The sequence below is a fragment of the Chelonia mydas genome, chromosome 2 (genome assembly GCF_015237465.2).
Source record: "Chelonia mydas isolate rCheMyd1 chromosome 2, rCheMyd1.pri.v2, whole genome shotgun sequence".
In the NCBI taxonomy this organism is placed as follows: domain Eukaryota; kingdom Metazoa; phylum Chordata; order Testudines; family Cheloniidae; genus Chelonia; species Chelonia mydas.
In genome coordinates this window covers 197,569,985-197,592,385 of record NC_057850.1, presented here as the reverse complement: position 1 = coordinate 197,592,385, position 22,401 = coordinate 197,569,985, and the positions used below count along the sequence as shown (strand labels likewise).

General features: G+C 44.3%; 1 protein-coding gene across 5 annotated transcripts in view; it reads right to left on the bottom strand.

The window, feature by feature from the left end:
• Window positions 1-600: 600 nt before the first annotated feature.
• DAZL (deleted in azoospermia like) overlaps window positions 601-22,401 on the bottom strand; it is a 37,566-nt gene continuing 15,765 nt past the window's right edge. Inside the window, exons 7-12 of one of the 5 annotated variants that reach the window (XM_043540987.1) lie at window positions 20,936-21,013; window positions 13,111-13,161; window positions 4,238-4,345; window positions 3,895-3,914; window positions 3,159-3,257; window positions 601-2,182 (exon numbers count right to left, since the gene is read on the bottom strand). In XM_043540987.1, coding sequence (XP_043396922.1) covers window positions 3,194-3,257; window positions 3,895-3,914; window positions 4,238-4,345; window positions 13,111-13,161; window positions 20,936-21,013 — 321 coding nt within the window. In that variant the 3' untranslated portion in view covers window positions 601-2,182; window positions 3,159-3,193. Of the gene's footprint in view, window positions 2,183-3,158; window positions 3,287-3,894; window positions 3,915-4,237; window positions 4,346-9,274; window positions 10,500-13,110; window positions 13,162-20,935; window positions 21,014-22,401 lie in introns of those variants that run through there. The other 4 variants (XM_043540986.1, XM_007053242.3, XM_043540984.1 and 1 more) reach the window with 4 other exon arrangements.

Genomic DNA, 22,401 nt, shown 5'->3' with positions numbered 1-22,401 from the left:
CCTCCCCACTTCATACTCAGCTGTGGCAACTAATAGCTGGTGTTATGAGAGAAAGTGACTTGACAAAACCACAGCCATTTTGGTGTACTCAGCCATCATTAACTAGAAGTGAGATCGCCACATAGTTGTGAATAACAGCTCTGCATAAACATATGAAATAGCTGCAGCTTCAGTTTTGCTGATACAGAAATAGAATTGGAAGAACCATGAGAACAGGTGGAAGTGTGGATAGTTAACCATGGATCTAGGTGTTCCTGATTGAGTTTTTGCTGATGTTATGACCAGAGTTGTTTTGCTGACAGTAGGAAAATTGTTAGTTTGCAAGGGGTTACTATGAGATATGTCCTTTGTTTTGAGCAACCTATTAAAACATAAGTCAGAGTGTGTAAGCTGGAGAAGTTTTCTATGAGCTCAGAGGGTGACATCCCACTCCCCAACGGATAAGAGGAAGGCTGGCCACCAAAAACCTGCTGCTGACTGCCTGACACTAGCTCAGACTTTGGGTAACTATATCTGGGTTGCTCTAGACTATTGCTATTTTAGATGTGTGCTGTAGACTCAAAATAGATTTGGGGGGGGGGGGGGGAGGGGAGGGGAGGGGAGGGGGAAAGGTGTGTGAAAGCACTGACGTTTGTATCAATCATTTATCAAATGGAGGAGTTATGTCCCCATTGATTTATTCCTGAAACCACCTGGAGAGGGGGAAAAAATATAAAAGTTACCATAGTTTTGTGTTCAGACAACCCTGGGCAACATTGGATATGGTTTATTTTCGGAGCCAATATTACTTTGGAATTTGCCAGGTCACCTTAGTTAGTCCACTTTTCAGGGATCAGTGCACCATCTTTGAAGAGGCTTAACTTTGGTCTAAAAGCAAGGACTGTACTACAGTCTCAAACTAATTCATTAGACAAACTCTTTACCTTGATCTTTAGTTGCTGGTTTTAGTTACATTTTATCCAGTTACTACAAATCTATGTAACAGTGTAATGTTGAACGTAGCACAAGTACTGCAACAAATGGCTGCTGGGAGAATACAGCGAAATCTAGAATGACAAAATTTAACACCTGTGTCAACAGCTGCAATACTGTAATTAGCATCTCCAGTAGGAAGCCAACTCAAACAAAAAGAAAATTTATTGTTTAAGTTTTCAAATACGAAACTCTAAAATCTACAGGTTTCAGAGTAGCAGCCGTGTTATTCCGTATTCGCAAAAGAAAAGGAGTACTTGTGGTACCTTAGAGACTAACAAATTTGTTTTTCTAAAATCTACATAATTATTATAAAACATATTTCCTTACAAAATTCTTTGATTAACAATTTGTGTGACATAACATAAGGATATTTTAATGTCAATATTTTCCCACAATTTTAAGATACAGGCATTGTTAAAATTTGCTCAGTAAAAAAGTGTAACCCACTGAGTAGTTAATGTAGCTTGTTATGTTCTTGGGTTTTTCTTAAATTAGATCTAGGAATTTTAGAATTCGCTTAATTACTTTTTCCAATCAAACTGATAGTGATGCTCAGACTTCAGGTGCATAAACTGTAACTAATAAATGTAATCCCCATTGATTGGATTATTTGTAGAGAACCAGCAATATAACACCGGGTACAGACTTGAAGGGCTTCAACTGAGTTACAACTTGAGGTCTTCTGTTCCACTGATTAAGAACGCAATTTAAAAACTACCTCTTGGGCAAATTTCTAGTTCAACTTTTGAATGAGCTAAACTTGTCAGACATTTAAGCTGTGTTTTAAGAGAAAACAAGTGCAACATGCAAACTGTACCTTAAACCCCAGAAGAATATTCACACATTTACAAATTAAACCAAGAGTAATCTTTCCATACAAATTCCTTAAAAAACTTTAACATATTCTAGCATCAAGTGAAAGGACATGCACAAAACCCAAGTAATGTAATACTGAAACTTTCTAGTCTATCATATCCTTAAAATACTAGAAATAAAACAATCTAGGAACAGATAACATGCAAATATGAACAACTTCAACTTGAAGTAACTTTTTCCATAAGATTACATAATTGTACAGCACATATTGCTATACTGAACAGTAACACCCCAAATCAATGGAATACAGGCACTTTAAGTCTTCAAGTGTCATTGGTTAAACACTTTTAAGCACTGCCCTACTTCTTCTGAAGTGATGTACCCTTTTCTCCTGTGGGGGGAGGGAAAGAAAAAAATAGTTTAAATTCACGGAAAGGTAACAATATTGCTAGATATTACAACAGAATAAAGTAAGTTACATAAAGCAGAAACAGATTTTAAAATTTTGCTCCTTCAAAATCCCACGTTCTACGTAAAGCTTTTTACTTCAGATAATAGAGTAGGAGTGTCTATTCCGCAAAAACAGTAGAAACTGAAAAACTATTCAAAGATTCAGAAAGACAGCCTTAAAAAATCCTAATGGAGAGTTTAATCAGAAGATACCAGTGTGATCACAAGTTGTATTTAGCCCAAACACTTTTGTGACCTAAAGCAAAGCAAAACAAAAACAACCCTGAGAGTGATTGGAAACTTTAGGCCTTAGACCTGAGAGGTCTAAGAACAAGCCACCATTCTCCATTTCACGGTTGGAAGGGCTGCAGTGGCAACTCTTACTGATTTTGCATGTCAGAATACAGTTATGACAGATCTGAAGAGCATACTTTATAGAACCCAAATCATCCTCTGGATGAGGGAGTAAACTGCTGCTTGTTCAGTACCAACAGACCAAGGTTCATCTATTTCTCACTGAAGGAAAATGTGGAAGAAAAGGCTAATGCCAATATTGCCAGTTTGAATTGCAAGCAGTTTTTGTGCAGGTTTGTGATACTGAACTGTTAAATCTAAAACCCACAAATCAAGGGCATCAGTGATTCCACAAAGGTTGTCTTGGGCAGTAGTATTAAGGTATTAAGATTCAAGACCTTCCAAATGATACTGCAATATTTATATCGAAGATCTCTACAGAAAAAGCAAGCAAGCAAGCAATCACAGTAAGTGTCAGAGCCAGACACAGCTATGGTCCAGAGCAGCCTACAGTTGCAAAAATGGAACAAGTCTATCAGCATTTGAGTTACTTGTCACCATAGTATTTAGTGGTGGAAGAAAAACTATGTGTCAGATCTTTAAAGTTTGCCTTTACTCCGTACCTTGAAATAGTCCTCTTGGGATACAAGAGTGTTTCTCAGACGGTTCTCGGGATTAAACAGACAGGATACCACTGTCTGTATGCTTCGGTCCACAGACTTCTGAAATACATGTTTTCAGTAACATGCATCTACAACAATGCTGATTTTATTATCTAGTTCATTGCTACCATCATGTCTATAAATCAGATGCTAAAAACTTTGAAGTGTAAACATTCAGGATTACTGGCAAGTGTCAATATTTATCAAACAAACACTTATTTTTTTATAGTATCTGAATGCTAAAAAACTAGTTTATATTCACACTATATCAATATATTACATAACAGTTTTGTTCTTTCCCTCGGAGTTATATGAAGCTTTTCTGTTCTTTGTGAAAGAAAGTTACTAGGCTGCAGTTTTACAGCATTATCTGAAGGACAGATTTCAGTTAACTTGTTTCCTGTAGTAACCTCGTCCATACCTGAAATGCCACTGACCAAAAAAGTGTTCCATCTCCATATCTCAAGCCAGAATTTATTATTAATTGGCAATATGAGCAAGTGATGTCTATTGAATACCAAATTAAATTTAAGTCCCAAAAGTTAAGAATCTACAACCAGAAGGGGACATGATGCCCTTTCCTAAACTATGAGACTTCAACATGAAAGACAAGTGTGATACTCCCCAATGTTTGTCTCTACAAATGTCAGAAGCAAAACAAAATTCACTTTAACAATTAAAAAAAAACAAGCTGTACCTTGTTTCATGTGATTCCCACTGTAAGTCAAGCCAAATGGTTAAACAAAGTTGCTTGCTGAATTAATGCTGATTTATACATTTGTCTATCATAGTACCCAACAACCTCACACTGTCTGTTTGAGGAAGTATTTACCCCCCTCTTACTGAGGGGAAACTGAGGCACTGGGTAGACTGTGACCTTGGACAAGTCTCTCAAAGTCTAAGACTATGCAGAAACTGAACCCAGTTTTCCAGGATCCCAGGACTGTGCCCTATCTATTACATCTTCCTTCTACACAAGTTCCTAGAAATAGGTTATAGGGTGACATTAAGAATATACATCTTCAGAGTTGAACACTTGCCTTTTGTGGACTGTTTCCAGATGATTGTGCAGGCTCTGGAACAGAACATTCTGCTTGGATAACTTCTGGCTCTACTTCACTGCAGTGGTAGTTTACTGAAGTATAAGCCTGTATAATTAAGTGTTGCAGTTAAGGAATGAAAGTATAGATGCTCCCCATCCCAAGGTGGATGGTCGTAGGTCTACTACAATTTGAGTTGGAGCAGTTTGGAAGAACAGCAGCTGGGTCCCTGGTCCTCAACTACCGCTAAGGCAGAGTAATAATGAAAAAAAATATTAAAGTAGAAGTGTTGACACTTTAAAAAAAATAAATCAAAAAATGTCACAGGAGTATCTATTGCTCCTTCCAGACAAGCTGAATGACTGGTCCACCAGGACACATTTCATGGTGTTATGCTGGAAGTTAGACCCAGCTCTCCCTCTCAAAAAGGTTATTTTAATAGGGAATTTTATCTAATTTGGGTGGAGAGGAAGGGAAAAAAAGGTGTTCACAGCTGAAGCCAATAGACTGCAGAGACCGGGCCAAGAGCTGGAAGGGAGCACAGGTAAATCGTTTCTGATTGCCACCAGAAAGAATCTGGCACGGGAAGTTCTGGGGGATCCAAGGTACTGACAGGTGGGTAGTGCTCAAGGCACTAACAGCGGCCCAAAAATCCTTGAGAACCACTGAGGTTCCAGTAGTCTCCTCGTGAAAGACTTAGGAGTACAAGGCCATCCCATTAGAGGTATTGCACAAAAGTAGTAATCATTTCATGGTTCAACTGGCATATCAAGGCAAAAATGACATGACAGTATCTTCTACCCTATATGACCACCCAAATGGGAGATAAGAACTCAGTCTAAAGCTATTCTGTGAGTAAGTTATAACTAAGCATTACAAGAAACTTGCTGGTATCTGAAGCTTCAGCCAAGAAACACTGCTCTAATCAAGGAAGGGAGCTTGGCTGACTACTCATATGGCCACAACACCCTTGTGGCCACTGCCCTTCTGAGAAATGCCCCCTACACACAAATCTGTGATAAATTTTCTTCCTAAAAAGGTCTGTTCTCCCTACTTGTTCACTCTGTGTTCAGACTACTACAATTAATGGCTTCATTTTTCCTGTTCCACACTATAAAATGCTTAATACATTGCCACAATGAAGCACTATACCATGAAGCTGTATGGTGCTTACTACATGCATACATACATACCAGCAAAATGTCTAATTCAAAAAAAAGACACTTTACCCTTTCCATAAATGGTGTTCTTCGAGATGTGTTGCTCATATGTCTATTCCACAATAGGTGTGCGTGCTTGCCACATGCACCGGTGTTGGAAGTTTTTCCCCTAGCTGTACCCATAGGGGAGTGCTCCTAGCAACCCCTGGAGTGGTGCCTCCATAGCACAGTATAAGGGGCGCTATGTGCCCCCCTCCCACCCTCAGTTCCTTCTTGCCAGACAACTCTAACAGAGAGGAAGGAGGGCAGGATGTGGAATAGACATGAGCAACACATCTCGAAGAACACCAGATGCAGAAAAGGTAACTGTCGTTTCTTCTTTGAGTTATTGCTCATGTGTATTCCACAATAGGTGATTCCAAGCTATATCTGTTGGAGGTGGGTAGGAGTTCACAAATTCTCGGACGGAGTACAGCCCTGCCGAACCCAGCATCTTCCCTGGTCTGGGAGACAACTGCATAATACGAGATGAATGTGTGAACTGAAGACCATGTAGCAGCCCTGCAAATGTCCTGAAAGGTGACATGAGCTAAAAAGGCACCCGACAAGGCCTGCGCCCTAGTGTAGTGTGCCCTCACAATTGACAGGGGAGGGATTCCCGCCAGGTCATAACAGGTATGGATGCACAAGGTGATCCAGTTGAGAGCTACTGAGTGGAGATCGGTGGACCCCTCATGCGTTCGGCCGAGGCAATGAACAGCTGCGAAGACTTCCTGAATGGCTTAGTCTGCTCCAGATAAAAAAAGCCAGAGCCCATCTCACATCCAGTGTTTGGAGATGGTGCTCCTCGCTGGACTCCTGGGGCAGAGGACCAGCAGTAAAATGTCCTGACTCATGTGGTAAGCGGAGACCACCTTTGAGAAGAACGAAAGATGTGCGCAGAACTGGACCTTATCCTTATGGAACACCGTGTACGGGGGCTCCGAGGTCAGGGCCCTGAGTTCCAAGACCCATGATCGCCACCAGGAAGGCCACCTTCCATGAGAGGTGCGACCAGAAGCACAGCTCAAAGAGGGGGCCCATGAGCTGGGCCAGCACCAAGTTCAGGTCCCACTGCGGGACTGGGGGCCTAAAGTACGGGAAGAGACGACCACTCTCTTAAGGAATCGGCCAGTCATAGCATGGGAGAATACCATGTGTCCCTGCACCGGCAGGTGGAAGGCAGATATAGCTGCCAAATGCACCTTGACAGATGAGGGTGCCAAGCCCTGGACTCTAAGGTGAAGGAGTTAGTCCAAGATGAGCTGGATCAGGGCAGCCATGGGGGAAAACGCCCCAGTCAGTCACCCACTGGGAAAACCGAGACCACTTTGCCAAGTAGGCTCGGCGCGTGGAGGGTCGCCTGCTTTCCAAGAGGACATGCTGAACCCCTTCCAAGCACGTCGTTTCCTCCTGGCCTATCCACTGAGGCAGCCACGCCATGAGGTGGAGTGCTGCTAGGTTGGGGTGAAGGAGGAGGCCCTGGTCCTGGGAGAAGAGGTCCGGGCAGGACGGTAATGGCCATGGTGGGACGACTGCCAGGCTCATGAGGGTCCTGTACCAATGCTGCCTGGGCCACGCTGGGGAAATCAGGAGGACCTGGGCCCTGTCTGTCTTTATCTTTTCCAGGACCTTGCCGATCAGCGGGAAAGGCAGACAGAAACTGGCCTGACAAGGACAGGAGGAAGGCATCGGAGATAGCGCACCATCCCAGCCCCCTCCCCGGAGCAGAACCGGGGACAGTGACTGTTCTGCCGAATTGCAAAAAGGTCCACCTGGGGAGTTCCCCACTCTTGGAAAAGTCTGGGCCCCACCTCTGGGTGAAGAGACCACTCGTTTTGAGAGGAGAAGTCCCTGCTCAAGCAATCCACCCGCGAGTTCCAGGCGCCTGGTAGGCCTGTAGGAAAATGTTGTGGGCTATACAGAAATCCCACAGCCTGAGGGCTTCCAGGCAGAAGGCAGAGGATCGGGCCCTGTCTATTGATGTAAAACATCGAGGCCGTGTTGTCAGTAAGGACCTTGTCAATCCTGTCTCTGGCCTGGGAGAACACAGAGGCCAACGAGAGCTGGAGGGGCCTCATCCTGAGCCTGACATGATGAATCACATGTACACGCCAACATGAGACCCAAGAGTTGGAGACACGCTCTGGTTGTTGTCACTGTTGTGACTGTATCAAAGAGCCCTTTCAGGGTCCTGAACCTGTCCGGTGGGAGGGAGGCTCTGGACGACATGGCGTCCAGGACCGCCCCGATAAACTCTATGCGTTGTACCAGGACTAATGTGGACTTGGTGTCGTTTACCAACAGGCCCAGAGTGATGCACGTGGACAGAACGAGCACCATGTGGTCCTGCACCTGAGACCGGGAGCTGCCCTTGACCAACCAGTCATCCAGATAGGGGAAGATCTGGACCCCGCAGTGCCTGAGGTAGGCCACCACCACAGACATACACTTTGTAAATACCCTGGGGGCAGTGGACAGGCCAAAACAGGAGGACCGTAAATTGGTAGTATTCCTGCCCCACCGTGAAACGGAAGAAATGTCTGTGCCCCTCGAATATATGGATGTGGAAGTACACACCCTGCAGATTAAGGGCAGTGTACCAGTCCCCGGGATCCAGGGAGGGAATGATGGAGGCCAGGGAGACCATGCGGAACTTGAGCTTCACCAATGTACTGGTTAGGCCTTGCAGGTCCAGGATGGGCCTGAGCCCCCCTTTGGCCTTCGGGATAAGGAAATAGCGGGAGTAGTCCCCTTTGCATCTGAACTCCGCTGGCACCACTTCCACTGCTCCTAGGCCAAGGATTCGCCCCACCTCCTGCTCGAGCAGAGCCTCGTGAGAGGGGTCAAGGTAAACTGGAGGGTGTAGCCCCGAGAGATGGTGCTGAGGACCCAGTGGTCCGAGGTTAGCCACAACCAGTCCGGGAGAAAAGCACACAACCGACTGGAGAAGGGAAGCTTTATTGAGTGTGGATCCCTGATGAGAACTGGTAGGTCTCCCCCGGGCATCCCATCAAAACTGCTGTTTCCCTGCCTGTTTGCCTTTGGAGGACCCAGGCTGGGGGGCAGACAGACTGTCTCTGTGGCCGTTTCTTATAGTCCCGCAACTTTTTATAAGGGGTCTTGTATTTAGAGTGGGTAGCCTGGGTGGGAGCCTACTGCGGCTTAAACTTAGGTCTAGCCAGAGCCAGAACATAGAGACTTAAGTGTAGTGTGGGATTCCTTCAGGCCATGCAGTTTTATGTCCATCTGTTCTGCAAACAGAGCCTTGCTGTCAAATAGGAGGTCCTGTAAGGAGCTCTGCACCTCTCTGGACAGCAGGAGCCACGACGCCCTTCTCATAGACACCGCAGAGGCCATGGACTGCGCGGCTGTGTCTGCCACATCCAATGCTGCCTGCAGGGTTACCCTGGCAGCTGCTGTACCCTCCTACACTAGAGCTCTGAACTCCTTCCTGTCATGCTCCTGGAGGGAGTCCTTGAACTTGGGCAGAGAGCCCCATAGATTGAACTCATACAACCCAGGAGAGCCTGATGGTTTGCCACCCGCAACTGGAAGCTCGAGGACAAATAAATTTTTCTCCCAGATGAATCCAGCCTCCTTGAATCTTTATTTTTTTGAGTAGGGACTGGCTGGCCCTGCCATTCCCTATGGTTGACCAACTCAACCACCAGGGAGTTAGGAGCAGGATGGGTGTAAAGGTATTCATGTCCTTTGGTGGGCACAAATTACTTGCGTTCCGCTCTCTTAGAGAGGGGGGCCAATGAGGCAGGGGTTTGCCATAAGGCATTTGAAATTTTCACCACCCCTTCGGGGAGTGGCAAGGCCACCCTGTCTGGTACCAAGGCAGACAGGATGTTAAAAAGGGAGTCTCTCAGGGCTCCTCCACCTCCTCTGCCTGGAGGTTTGATGCCACCCTTTTCAATAGCTCCTGGTGGGCTTTAGAGTCCTCCTAAGGGACAGAGGGAGGAAGGGCTATAATTGCCTCACTGGGGAGGGCGAGGAGGCAGGGGTGGTACTTTGCATGTTCACTGGCACCGGAGATCCACCCCCTGGTCGCTCTCTGGGCCCAGTCCTGAAGATGCATGTCCCACTGACTCCTTCCTCGGACGCTGGGAGAGGGAGGCTGATCCAAGGCTCGGGCCACCAAGCAAGCCCCCACCGGGGGTTGCGTCAGAGGCCACGGTGCCCACTGGTACCACTGTGCCAGCCACAGGGCCCGGTGACATTGCACCTGCTGTGGCACCAGCGGAGCAGGCTGTTCGGCCTGACCCACTGATGGACGACTACGAAGTGAGGTCAGGCTGATGTACAACCTGCTGCTGTCCCTGGACCAGGAGGAGCAGCGGGCCGGGAGTGGTGCTGACCATGCGACCATGACCCTGATGTAGAGGAACAATACCGCGGGTAGCAGCTCCTCTGCAATCGGCTCCAGTGGGCTGATGCGCGATGGTGAGGTGATGACAATTGACAACTGCGGCTATGGGAGCGGTGGGGTCCTGGAGCAAGACGAACGAGAATGGTGTCAATGTTTGTGTCGCAACTGGCTATGATAGCCCTTCTAAAACGAAGATGTTTAGTGTTATCTGCCTCAGTCCTGTCGGTATCCGCTCCTTGAGGTGGAGCGGTGCCTGGAGTCTGTCAGATGGAACCCAGCCAGACAACCTGGTGGGGGGGGGAGGGGGGGGTCCGATGACGACCTGCATAGACTACGCACAGACGGTCGCTGAGTGGCGAATGGCGTCAGGAACATTCCCTCAACCAAGATCGGTACCAAGTTGGGGGCGACTGCGGAGATCCCAGTGGCACCTTGCCTCTGGACCACAGGGCCAACATCGGCGGTGCTCCTGGTACTGGCATGGACATAATGTCCCGAGCCACTTGCAGGGCCTCTGGCATGGAGGGCATCCCGACATCCGGGAAGCCTGCTCCAAATGGGCCGGGCTACTCCGGAGGCCTACAGGCCGATGGGGACAGAGGACAGCCCAACATGGGTCTAGCCTCTCCCACAGTCTTGCTCCAGTGCCGTGGCAGAGAAGGCCTCTTCGCCATCTTGGCGTGCCCTGTGGATGGGGACAAGTGCCGACTGGTAGATGGCGCTGGTAGGTCGCTGCGTACCAACACCATGGTACCCCGTACCGACTTGGAGCGGCATGCCGGAGTTGGGGTCAACGCTGACTCCATCAGGATGGCCCGGAGCCTAATGTCTCTCTCTCTCTCGGTCCAAGGCTTAAACGACTTGCAAATCTTGCAGCGATCACAGAGATGGGTTTCACCCAAACAGTGTAATCACTCACTGGCATTGGTCGCCTACAAGTGTCGCATGACTTAAAACCCAGGGCATGGGGCATGCCCTGGCCCAGGCGCTCTAACTAAACTAAACTACTAACTACAGGTACTATACACTGAATGAACAAGAGCTCTGGGGACGACCTAAGCGAAGCTGGAGCAGAGCAGTTCCGAAGCACCTTCACTGGTGGCAAGAAGGAACTTGAGGGTGGGGGGAGTGCACAGCGCCCCTTATACCGTGCCATGGAGGCACCACTCCAGGGGTCGCTGGGGCACTCCCCTACAGGTACTGTTGGGGAAAGCTTCCAACATCAATGCATGTGGCGAGCACACACATCTATTGTGGAATACACATGAGCAATCACTCGAAGCAGCAGCTGTGTTTCTTCTAGAGAAAAAATTCTGCTGATCCATATAACCCAGTATAAGCACTATAATTCTGAAAGACAGCTCACTCTACAGCACCTGTCTTTAATGCACACTATTTGTCTGCCAGCTAGTAATTGGAATGGAACTAGAAGTTGCTTTTAGGAGAATGTTTAGCAGCCTGTTAGAAGGAATTCCTTTAAACATTAACTGTTATGTAGCTTAAACTGGCTGGAGATTCAGGGATATGGCCACTTCCAGACTGCTGTGAGTGGTGAGTGATAAGTCTGTTTCTGGTGAGCTCCAGTAAATGGAAGACACACTGGAATGGATCTACAGACTTTCCCTGCAAAGAATGTGTTGAGCACAGGGATTTCTCCCTCTATGTTAGATGTAAGAGTATGCTACCAAGAAAGCTTGGTACACATGATCTATCCCTACCCACTCAAAAATAGGACAATATAAGTCCATTTCTTAACTATGACTTGAACTGAGTAATTGTTCAACATGGGGATGGGTGGTGACACCTGCAATAGTTTGTGAAAGAGAAGCCCATCCCTGAGACTCAAAACATCAGAGTGGGAAAGCGATGAACATTATTTCCAATCCCCCACCCATCCTATAGGGGGACTGTGAGAAATGGCATTGAAGAGATACACTTTTTTTTTTCTTCCTGTGAATGGTAGCAACTTTGAGATAATTCCAGTGTAGACCTAGTCTAAGACACCTGCAACCGGCCCATGCCAGCTGACTTTGGCCCAGGGAGCTTATGTGTTTAACTGTGGTGTAGACGTTCAAGCTCAGACCCAAGCCCTGTGATCTCCAGGCTCCAGCCCAAGCCCCAATACCTACAACTGCAATTGAACAGCCCTATAGCCCAAGCCTCACAAGCTCAAGTCAGCTAGTACAGGCCAGCCGCCGGTGTCTAATTCCACTGTACACATATCCTATCCATATACTCAAGCAGCACAATTTCAAATCATGGCCAAATAATTCATTGCACTAAAATAAATTATCCCTAAAGTGATGTCAGACCCTCCAATGGAAAAAAAAAAGTACATCTGGATTAAATGTGGACAGTGATTCGAGTTTTAGGTTTTATACAAGTAGAATAAAATTCTTACAAGTCTCTAAAGGGAAAATAAGAGTAAGAATTACATGTTTTGTCACTTCTGCAAAGCCATGGAAAGTTACCTTTCTTTGGGAGTTGGAGCTGATGGTTTCCAATCACTGTTGCCAGTTCATTCAATTTGGCAGACATACTATAGTCTATCTTGCTTCAGAAGGGTTTGGAAGGAACCAGATTCAGCAACTTGTAGACACTTTCAGAAATACTACAAGCGTCTGCTTTATTATACACTATCAGAGAGCCTTTCAAAAAAATTGAAACAATCAATAAGCAGCAGTAAAGCCCTTGTTGTACAGCTCTTGGAGAAAAAAGTGAAGGCTATCATTTTATCCCCTCTAAGTTTCCATGAAAAAGGAGTAGTTCAAATTATGTTATTTTAGAGCCTTAGAACTCTCCCAGGAGCTTAATTGGGAGAATATGAAGAAAGAAGAAATGAAACTTGTTTTTGTTCTCCCAAGAAACCCTTCCTTAAGAGAGCTTCCATGCAAGTACGAAACCCTAAACCAAGACTTAATCAGCAATATCAGTCATGAGTACCACTGTCAGCATTTAATCCAGAGATGTCTACTCTTTGCAGAAAGAAAAGGAGTACTTGTGGCACCTTAGAGACTAACAAATTTATTAGAGCATAAGCTTCTGTGAGCTACAGCTCACTACACGGGATGCTCATGAAAGCTTATGCTCAAATAAATTTGTTGGTCTCTAAGGTGCCACAAGTACTCCTTTTCTTTTTGTGGATACAGACTAACATGGCTGTTACTCTGAAACTACTCTTTGCAGAGCAATTTTACACCAATAAAAGTTTGATTTTGATTACAAGTGTTAAGATAGCAGAGCACCACACAAACAAGAAGGTTGAAATTTCATGCACTAAGTTTTAATCACCTTACCGGAGGTATAACATAATTCCTTTGCTCCCCAGGAGGCCACTGTGGTGGGACCTTAAAGATTTAATAAATAAGAATTATTCTTTATCTGGTCTTGTGCAAAGAACAATTACTTACCTCCAAGAACTGCAGTTATTGTAAGTGTGAGTGTGACAATTGTGGTGCTCATACACTCTAATTCATTCACTCTAAATCCTTTTGACCCTCAGCATTGTCTCCTCATGCATGCCCCAGCTGAAGAACTGTACGGCAGCGCAGCCCTTACTGCTTCTCACTTCCCTCACTAATTCAGAATCCCAGCAGACATGGACTCCAAAAGCACAGGGATAGAGGATAGGTCATGGGCGCTACACAGACTAGACATCTTGAACCACTGTAACTATAAAGTAAAGTTGTGAGTTTGTCATGAAGGTCATGGAAGTCAGAGTCCTTAACTTCCAGAGACCTGCATGAGTTCAGCCCACAGCATCTGGGAGCTGCAGGGTCTTCCCACCACCTGTGGTGGCTGGAAACTGCGGGGTACCCAGGACCTCCCAGCCAGACCCCACAGCTCCCCATTTTGTCACACATATTTTTAGTAAAAATCAGGATAGTCATTGCCTTCCATGAATTTTTCTTTATTGCCCGTGACCTGTCTGTGACTTTTACTAAAAATATGCATAACAAAAATCTTAGCCTTAACTATAAGGAAATGTGCTCTCAGTCTTTGTCCATGTGGATCTGAGTTCTAGCAGGTTCCAAAGGAAGCGGGGGGAGGGAAGTTCAAGGAGTTCTATTTATATCTAACTACAGATTGCAAAACTGTTCTCCAAAATTTGGCATCTGACCTAGATGCCAAATGTAGGGCATATTTTGTAAAAATAGAAATGGCACTCCTTGTAGCTATTCTGCAGATTTCCTGAACAGGAGTCTCCCTTAGGCAAGCTGAAGGGGTTTGTGCTAGCTAGGCAATAAAGAAAGGCTCTGAACACAGGGTGTGCAATTTGGCTTCTCTATGTCTGAATAGGGTTTGGAGAAGAAAACTGGGAGATTGAGGGCTTGGTTTAAATTAAAGGTAGACAGCACCTTGTAAGGAATTTAGGCTATGATCTCAGCACCACACTTTGGAATACCATCTAAGAAGGATATACCATTAGTGCTTGGGTTTCACCAACGCTTCTGGCTGAGGTGATAGCGATCAGGAAGACTGCTTTAATAGTGAAATGGTAGAGTGCCTTGGATAAGGGATCAAATGAGAGATCTACAGGGTCCATGAGAACTATGTTAGGCTTAACAGTTTCTTGACAAAGGAGTTGTAGGTACTCCCTTGCCTGTTGACATACTACAGGAGTGGCTAAACTGTGGCTCTTTTTACTCCTAAGGGTATTCTGTGCCACTGTTCAATGCAGAATTTTGCAGAAATTAATGTGTGCACACAATTTCCTTTCCCCCACAGAAATGGGCTGAAGTGCTGCTAGCCTCCACTAGGGGCCACTGGGCCCAGCAGAGCCAAGCTCACATATAGAAGACACTGCTGGGGAGAGGGAGAGGATGTTAGAGGGTTCCTGGCAGCTGCAGTCCCCAGCATGACCTGAAGGAAGGAGAGGGTGGCACACAGGAAATTCCATGCAAGCCTGGGATAGAGCATCAAGCTGTTTCTCCCTCTGGATCCCTGGGCTCTGGGGGTGGGGAATGTCTGGGCTAGGGGGACCATAGCTGGCCTCTGGCAGGGGAGGGGGTTCAGGAATCTGGGCTGGGGGCCCCGCTGCTGGCCTCTGGGGGGAGGGGTGCAGATATTGGAGCTGGCGGGGGGAGGGGGCACGCAGCAGCTGCCTTCTAGGGAGGAGAAGAGATTGTGGGTGTCTAGTCTCCCAGCTGGGCTTGGGAAGGAGGGACTGGGCAGAGAAACAGGAACTGGGGTGTCAGAGGGGTTTCTTTAACTCTCTACTCCTGAGGGGGAGAGAGTGCATCTGGTTACAGACATGTGTGGCTTACAAGTATTTTTAAACAAATTAGCAAAATAATTGAAAGTGGCGTGATACCATAGTGTTACTCTGACAAATAAAATTTGCAGAATTTTAAAATATTGTGCACAGAATTTTTTGGGGGGCAAAGAACACTCCCAGGTGTATCTTTTACAGTTAAAGTGTGGATCATGGTGCTCCCCTTGCTGCCCTTCCCAATTCTCCACCTCCCAGACTGGGTGGGGGGGGGGGGGGAAGCTTGGGACCTCTGCCTTGCAGGTAGCAGCTTCTGCACAGAAGGGGTGTGTGCGTCTTGGGGCTTCAGCCCTGCAGGGCGTACCTGCCGGGGCTCCAACAGGAGCACGGCTGAATCCCCAAGCCCCAGCAGGTACCTGCTGGATCTCAAACTTCTGAAGATTGTTGTATGTAGCTCAGAGGCTCAGTAAGTTTGGCCAACCCTGACATAATATATTGTTAAGCAAGTATCTGCATCAGAATCTGCATTGTGGTTTCTTTCAGAAATGGTAGAAAGGCTCTGCAAGGTAGCCAAATTACCAAGAATGCTTTACAAAACAAGACTACACCTTAAATTTTTGCCTGAGTGACTAGTGATACTGGATACCCCACCAATCACTGATCAGTTTTGACAACTTGACCAAAGTAATTCGTGGAGCTCAGGAGAGCTAGAGTGGCCTACACCATTAAATTCAGCGTTTTGACTCATCTAATCAAGATTATTAAGAGCCTTTACACAGAACTCTGGCCATCCAGTAGATATCTTTGATTGCACCCACAGATTAGTGGCTTAGACACAGCTGAACTTCAAGACCTCTCAGGATTGGGATGCTCACTTCCTGGTATCAAATGCATTCTTTGACAGGAAGCATTTATTTTAAGACTGAAAGCTAAGTAAGAGAGGGTGTTTTTTAAAAATCAGACTTTAAAACTTTCCTATAACTCAAATGGCTGAGAAATTCTTAGAAGAGATCTCTTAAAAAGAGAATACCCCCGACTCTCAGTTAAGAGGTGAAAAAACTCAGAATACATATTTGAAATCTCCAATCTTTTAGCAAACCCAGGGAAAACCAGACTTGACATTCCGAATATTTTTAAAGATTATACACACACACACACTTTGATCACCTGGCTTCTCAATGGTCCTTTGGGCATTCTTTATATTTGAAGAATACAAAGAGGGCTCAAACCCATTTTTCTTTTTCCTTTGCATGTCACCTTTAAAAGCATTTGGTGAAGATATTTACAGCCTAGCTTGAATAGAGCATCCAAGGCCCACAACTAGAATATCATCCCTTCACCAAGCAGAAGATTTCATGTTGTTAAGAGAGTCACTTTATCAGTTTAAGTTGTACCAAGTTCAACTGAAGTACTCTACAAACTTTTTAAAATAATGCAATAGGCAAGATAGAATGCCACCCCCAGTTTGGCAGGAGCATGAGGTGCTTGAGGTCAGTTATATGTGCAAAAACAAGCCTACAGATAAAGCCTGTAGCCCAGTGTGTTACCCAAGCATGTCAAGAACAACATGTGTCAGTGTATTTATGGAGAACAGGTATTCAGCCCTTAGTATTTTGGTTAAGTATGTAGCAGTTTTACCACCACGTCGCACTTCCTACTTCTCTACTGTAGGTCAGGATGATTTTATTTAAAATAAAAGCAATTTCAATCAGGATATAGGGAACATGATTTAAACAATCAGTTTTAATCTGGTTTTGAATTTGTACTTTAAGTTTTCCTCAATAAAGGCTGATTCTTATTCTCAATTTTTACTTTCAGTGTTAGAAAACAACATTTAAGTACTACAGGATTACTCTTTTTTTTTTTAAACTCATGCAGTGTGTAAAACTGCATTTGTGTGGCAACTGGAGTTCAATAAATATAAAAAAAATAGCTGTTTTGTCAAAAGTTACATTAGATGTGCTGATACATAATAAAAGCTTATCAAATCTTGTATGAACTAAAGAAAGAATTAGCGGCAGATATCCGAATTATTTAAGTGCTAAACCAAACAACTGGTTCCAGTTGTTTAGCCAGTGACTTAGCTGTTCAGTAGTCTGACATTTCAGCAGCATGTATGTATGCTTTGATATTTTTATTCAAATAGGATTACAATAAGTTTAGGCGTTTTTTTAATTAAAAAAATATGCATTTAAATCAGTTTTTTTTTTTTTTTTTTTTAAAAAGCCATTTTTATCCACATTGATGTGCAGAATGTTTACTTATTCCCAAGCAGTTACTGAAGCTTCCTCACCAAACTGTTTGCATCATAGACTCATAGGATGGGAAGGGACCAAGAGGTCTCCTAATCCAGTCCCCTGCACTCATGGCAGAACAAGTATTAACTAAACCATCCCTGACAAGTATGTGTATCTAACCTGCTCTTAAAAATCTTCAATGATAGATATTCCACAGCCCCCCTAGGCAGTTTATTCCAGTGCTTATGGACCCTGACAGTTAGGAAGCTTTTCCTACTGTCCAACCTAAACCACCTTTGCTACAATTTAAGCCCATTGTTTCTTGTCCTATCCAAAAGGAATTTTTTAATAAAAACCTTCTCGTAACAAACTTATGTACTTGAGAAGAAGCCTGAGGGGTGGGGGGACAATCATTTTCTAGACTAAACAAACCCACTCCCCCGCCTCCAATCTTCCCTCATAGGTCATGTTTTCTAGACTTTTAAATCATTTTTGTTGCTCTTGTCTGGACTTCCTCTAATTTGTCCACCTCTTTCCTGAAATGTACTGCTCAGAGCTGGACACAGTAGTCCAGCTGAGGTCTAATCTGCGCAGACTAGAGCAGAAGAATTACTTCTCACATCTTACAACACTCCTGCTAATATATCCCAAAATAATTTTTTTTTGTTGTTTTTTTTAAATGTTGACTCATTTAGGTTGTGATCCACTATGATCTCCAGTACTTCTTCCTAGGCAGTCATTTCCCATTTTGTAAGTATGCAACTGATTGTGAATTTAATCCTATGCTTCAGAGCACTTGCAACCCCTCCAAGCTTGGTATCATCCACAAACTTTAACTGTACTCTCTGTAATTATCTAAATCATTAAGATATTGAACAGAACTGGACCCAGAACTGATGCCTACAGGACCCCACTCGATATGCCCTTCCAGCTTGATTGTGAAACAGTGACTTTTCTTTCTGAGAACAGGAGTACTTGTGGCACCTTAGAGACTAACCAATTTATTTGAGCATAAGCTTTTGTGAGCTACAGCTCACTTCACTGGATGCATTCAGTGGAAAATACAGTGAGGAGATTTATACACACACAGAACATGAAAAAATGGGTGTTATACACACTTTAAGGAAAGTGATCACTTAAGATGAGCTATTACCAGCAGGAGAGCGGGGGGGGGGGGGAAAACCTTTTGTAGTGATAATCAAGGTGGGCCATTTCCAGCAGAACATCTGAGGAACAGTGGGTGGGGGGGAGGGGAGGATAAACGTGGAGAAATAGTTTTACTTTGTGTAATGACTCATCCACTCCCAGTCTCTATTCAAGCCTAAATTAATTGTATCCAGTTTGCAAATTACTTCCAATTCAGCAGTCTCTTGTTGGGGTCTGTTTTTGAAGTCTTTTTGTTGTAATATTACGACTTAGGTCAGATTGAGTGACCAGAGTATGAAAGAGTACCTGCCCCCAACAACCTTACAACTGAAACAGCAGACCTTGGCTGGAGTCTGCGCAGGCCCCTTCAGCAGGCAGCGCGGTGCAGCGGAGCCCAGGGAGCCAGGCGGGGAGCCGGGGAACGAGCGTTCACTTCAGTGGCTCCTACCTCCAGCTCCACCATCTTCCGTCTTCTTTTTTGTCTCTACATATTTGTGTTGTTTATGGTCATCCTTTGATAATTTGACCTAGTTTCCACTTTTTGTAGGACTCTTGAGTTTCAGATCACTGAAGAGCTCCTGGTTAAGCCAGATAATGGTTTGGAGAACTCCTGCCCTCTCCCATCAGAACATTTAGCAACATGATCAGTTGTCTGTTGTTTGCTGGCAAACAATTTCTAAACAGCCATGCAACCCAGGAGAAAATGTCCAGAATGTCTAAATTGTTGCCAGTATTCATCTATTTTTAAACAAAATAGGGCTGTCGAGCATTTACAAAAATCATGATTAATCGTGCTGTTAACAGAATACCATTTAAATATTTTTGGATGTATTCTACATTTTCAAATCCATTGATTTCAATTACAACAGAATACAAAGTGTACAGTGCTCACTTTATATTACCAATATTTGCACTGTAAAAAAATAGTATTTTTCAATTCACCCAAGTACTGTAGTGCAATCTCCTCATCATGGAAGTTGAACTTACAAATGTAGAATTACATTAAAAAAACAACTGCACTCAAAAATAAAACAAACAATGTAAAACGTAGAGTCTACACGTCCAGTCAGTCCTACTTCTTGTTGAGCCGATTGCTCAAACAAGTTTGTTTACATTTGCAGGAGACAATGCTGCCCGCTTTTTGTTTAGAACATCTGAAAGTGAGAATGGGTGTTTGCATGGCAATGTTGCAGCTGGCATCGCAAGATATTTACATGCCAGATGCGCTAAAGATTTGTATGTCCCTTCATGCTTCAACCACCATTCTAAAGGACATGTGTCCATGCTGATGATGGATTCTGCTTGATAATGATCCAAAGCAGTATGGACTGACACATGTTCATTTTCATCATCTGAGTCAGTTGCCATCAGTAGAAGGTGGATTTTATTTTTGGTGTGGTTTGGGTCTTGAAGTTTCCACATCAGAGTGTTGCTCTGTTAAGACTTCTGAAAGCATGCTCCACACCTCGCCCCCCAGATTTTGGATGGCACTTCAGATTCTTAAACTTTGGGTTGTGTGCTGTAGCTATCTTTAGAAATCTCAAATTGGTAGCTTCTTTGCGTTTTTTCAAGTCTGCAGTGAAAGTGTTCTTAAAATGAACATGTGCTGGGTCATCATCTGAGACTGCTATAACATTAAATAGATGGCAGAATGTGGGTAAAACAGAGCAGGAGACATACAATTCTCCCCCATGGAGTTCAGTCACAAATGTAATTAATGCATTATTTTTTAAATGAGCATCAGCAGCACAGAAGCACGTCCTCTGGAATGGTTTCCAAAGCATGAAGGGGCATATGACTGTTTAGCATATCTGGCATGTAAATAATTGCAACACCAGCTGCAAAAGTGCCTTGCAAACACCTGCTCTCACTTTCAGGTGACATTGTAAACAAGAAACGGGCAGCATTATCTCCTGTACATGTAAACAAACTTGTTCAGCCAATTCCAAAGACACACAAGATAAGGAATGAGTGGACTTGTAGGCTCTACAGTTTTAGATTGTTTTGTTTGAGTGCAGTTATGTAACAAATAAAATAAATAAAATCAATCTACATTTGTAAATTGCACTTTCAGGACAGAGATTACACTGCAGTACTTGTATGAGGTGATAAGCAAAAGAAAAAGTATTTTTCAATTCTTTAAGGTGCAAATGTTTGTAATGAAAAATATAGAGTGAGCACTGTACACTTTGTATTCTGCATTGTAACTGAAATCAATATATTTGAAAAATGTAGGAAAACCATACAAAAATACATTCAATTGGTAGTCTATTAACAGTGCTATTATAATGGCAATTAATCAGGTTTTTAAAAAGTTAATTGTGATTTTTAGTTAATCATGTGAGTTAACTGTGATTATTTAACAACCCTAAAACAAAGAATTTATCAAGTCAACTGGAGAAAGATTTTTTTGGTGGGGGGTGGGACCAACAAATTGAGGTCCAATATTTAGACATCAGAATGTTCAGATATTCTGATTCACGATTTTTTTTTAAATCAATTAAGCCATTTTAAAAAAATATGTACCTGATAGTTGTAGGCAGGCTGGTAGCCTACAGGAACTTGCTGTTGTATCAGTACGGCTTGCGACCCATAAGGGTATGCCTGCGGGAGGGGGGAAAAAAAAGTTTTGCATTTCATAGGTTAAAGCGATTAGGTAAAGTACATCTACACTGCAGCCAGTGTGTAATTTCCAGCTCTGGTAAACCTACCAGCACCAGCTGATTGAGATAGTTACACTAAAAATAGCAATCAGAGTAGCAGCCGTGTTAGTCTGTATTTGCAAAAAGAAAAGGAGTACTTGTGGCACCTTAGAGACTAACAAATTTGTTAGTATCTAAGGTGCCACAAGTACTCCTTTTCTTTTTAAAAACAGCAACGTAGCCACAGCTACATGGGCAGCGGCATAGACTAGCTGCCCAACTACAATTGCAGGGAGTCAGGTATGCTCAGGGTGGCTGCCCACATAGTCATAGCTATATGCTTTTTTAGCACAGAAGTTTGATGACAGCTAACACGGGTATGTGTATGAAAGCCAGCAGTTATACCTCTGATCGCAGTGTGGACACACCCTAAGTGTCAAAGACCTATTTTCAAAAGGGAGCTTAAGGACTTGTCCACACAGCTACTTACAGAGTGGCAAGCCATGGTGTGAATTTACAGCACACCAATCTGCTGTACAGTAACATCCTGTGTAGCCACTGTTTTATCATATCCCACCAAGCTGCACTCTGCGGCTTTCACTGCATTGGAGTAGTTTCCATACAGGACTTCCCCACTGTAGACCCACACCTTGGCTTGCCACAGAGTAAGTCAGTCAGTCTTACTGAGCCTCAAATGGGACTTTTAACATACACCGACTAACAGAACTTTCTTTAGGGCTTATCTATAAAATACTGAATTTGAGGCAAGCTGGTGTGTAAATCTAGCTCACTTTAGCCTTCTGTGCACTAAACATTTGTATAGGAATGGAAGTAGTTGCTTCTAACAATGACTTATTTTAACCACATTCTGAGTTTAGGCAAAGTAAACAATTCACTTCCAATAGTTTAACATCAACAGAAGTCTGAAGTAGATTGTTCTCTCAGGACATGCAAGGTTTCAAGCAGTTGAGTTAGAATCAAATATCTACTGTCCCCAAAAAGTGTTACACTACTTGATTTCTTAAAATCCTCCCCCTACTTTCCTTAAACTAAAGGTTCATCTCGAACAGCAGTTCTCATACTGTGGGTCAGGAGCCCAAAGTGGATCACAACCCTGTTTTAATGGGGTCACCAGGGCTGGTGTTAGACTTGCTGGGGCTGAAGCCAAAGCCAGAGCCCGGCCCCGCTTTCTGGGACCAAAGCCCAAGGGCTTCAGCCCTGGGTGGCAGAGCTCAGATTACAGGCCCACTGCCCAAGGCAGTGGAGCTTGGTCTTCATCTTTGACTCCCCACCTGGGGCTCAGGCTTCAGTCCCCACTCCTGGGATCATGAAGTAATTTTTGTTGTCAGA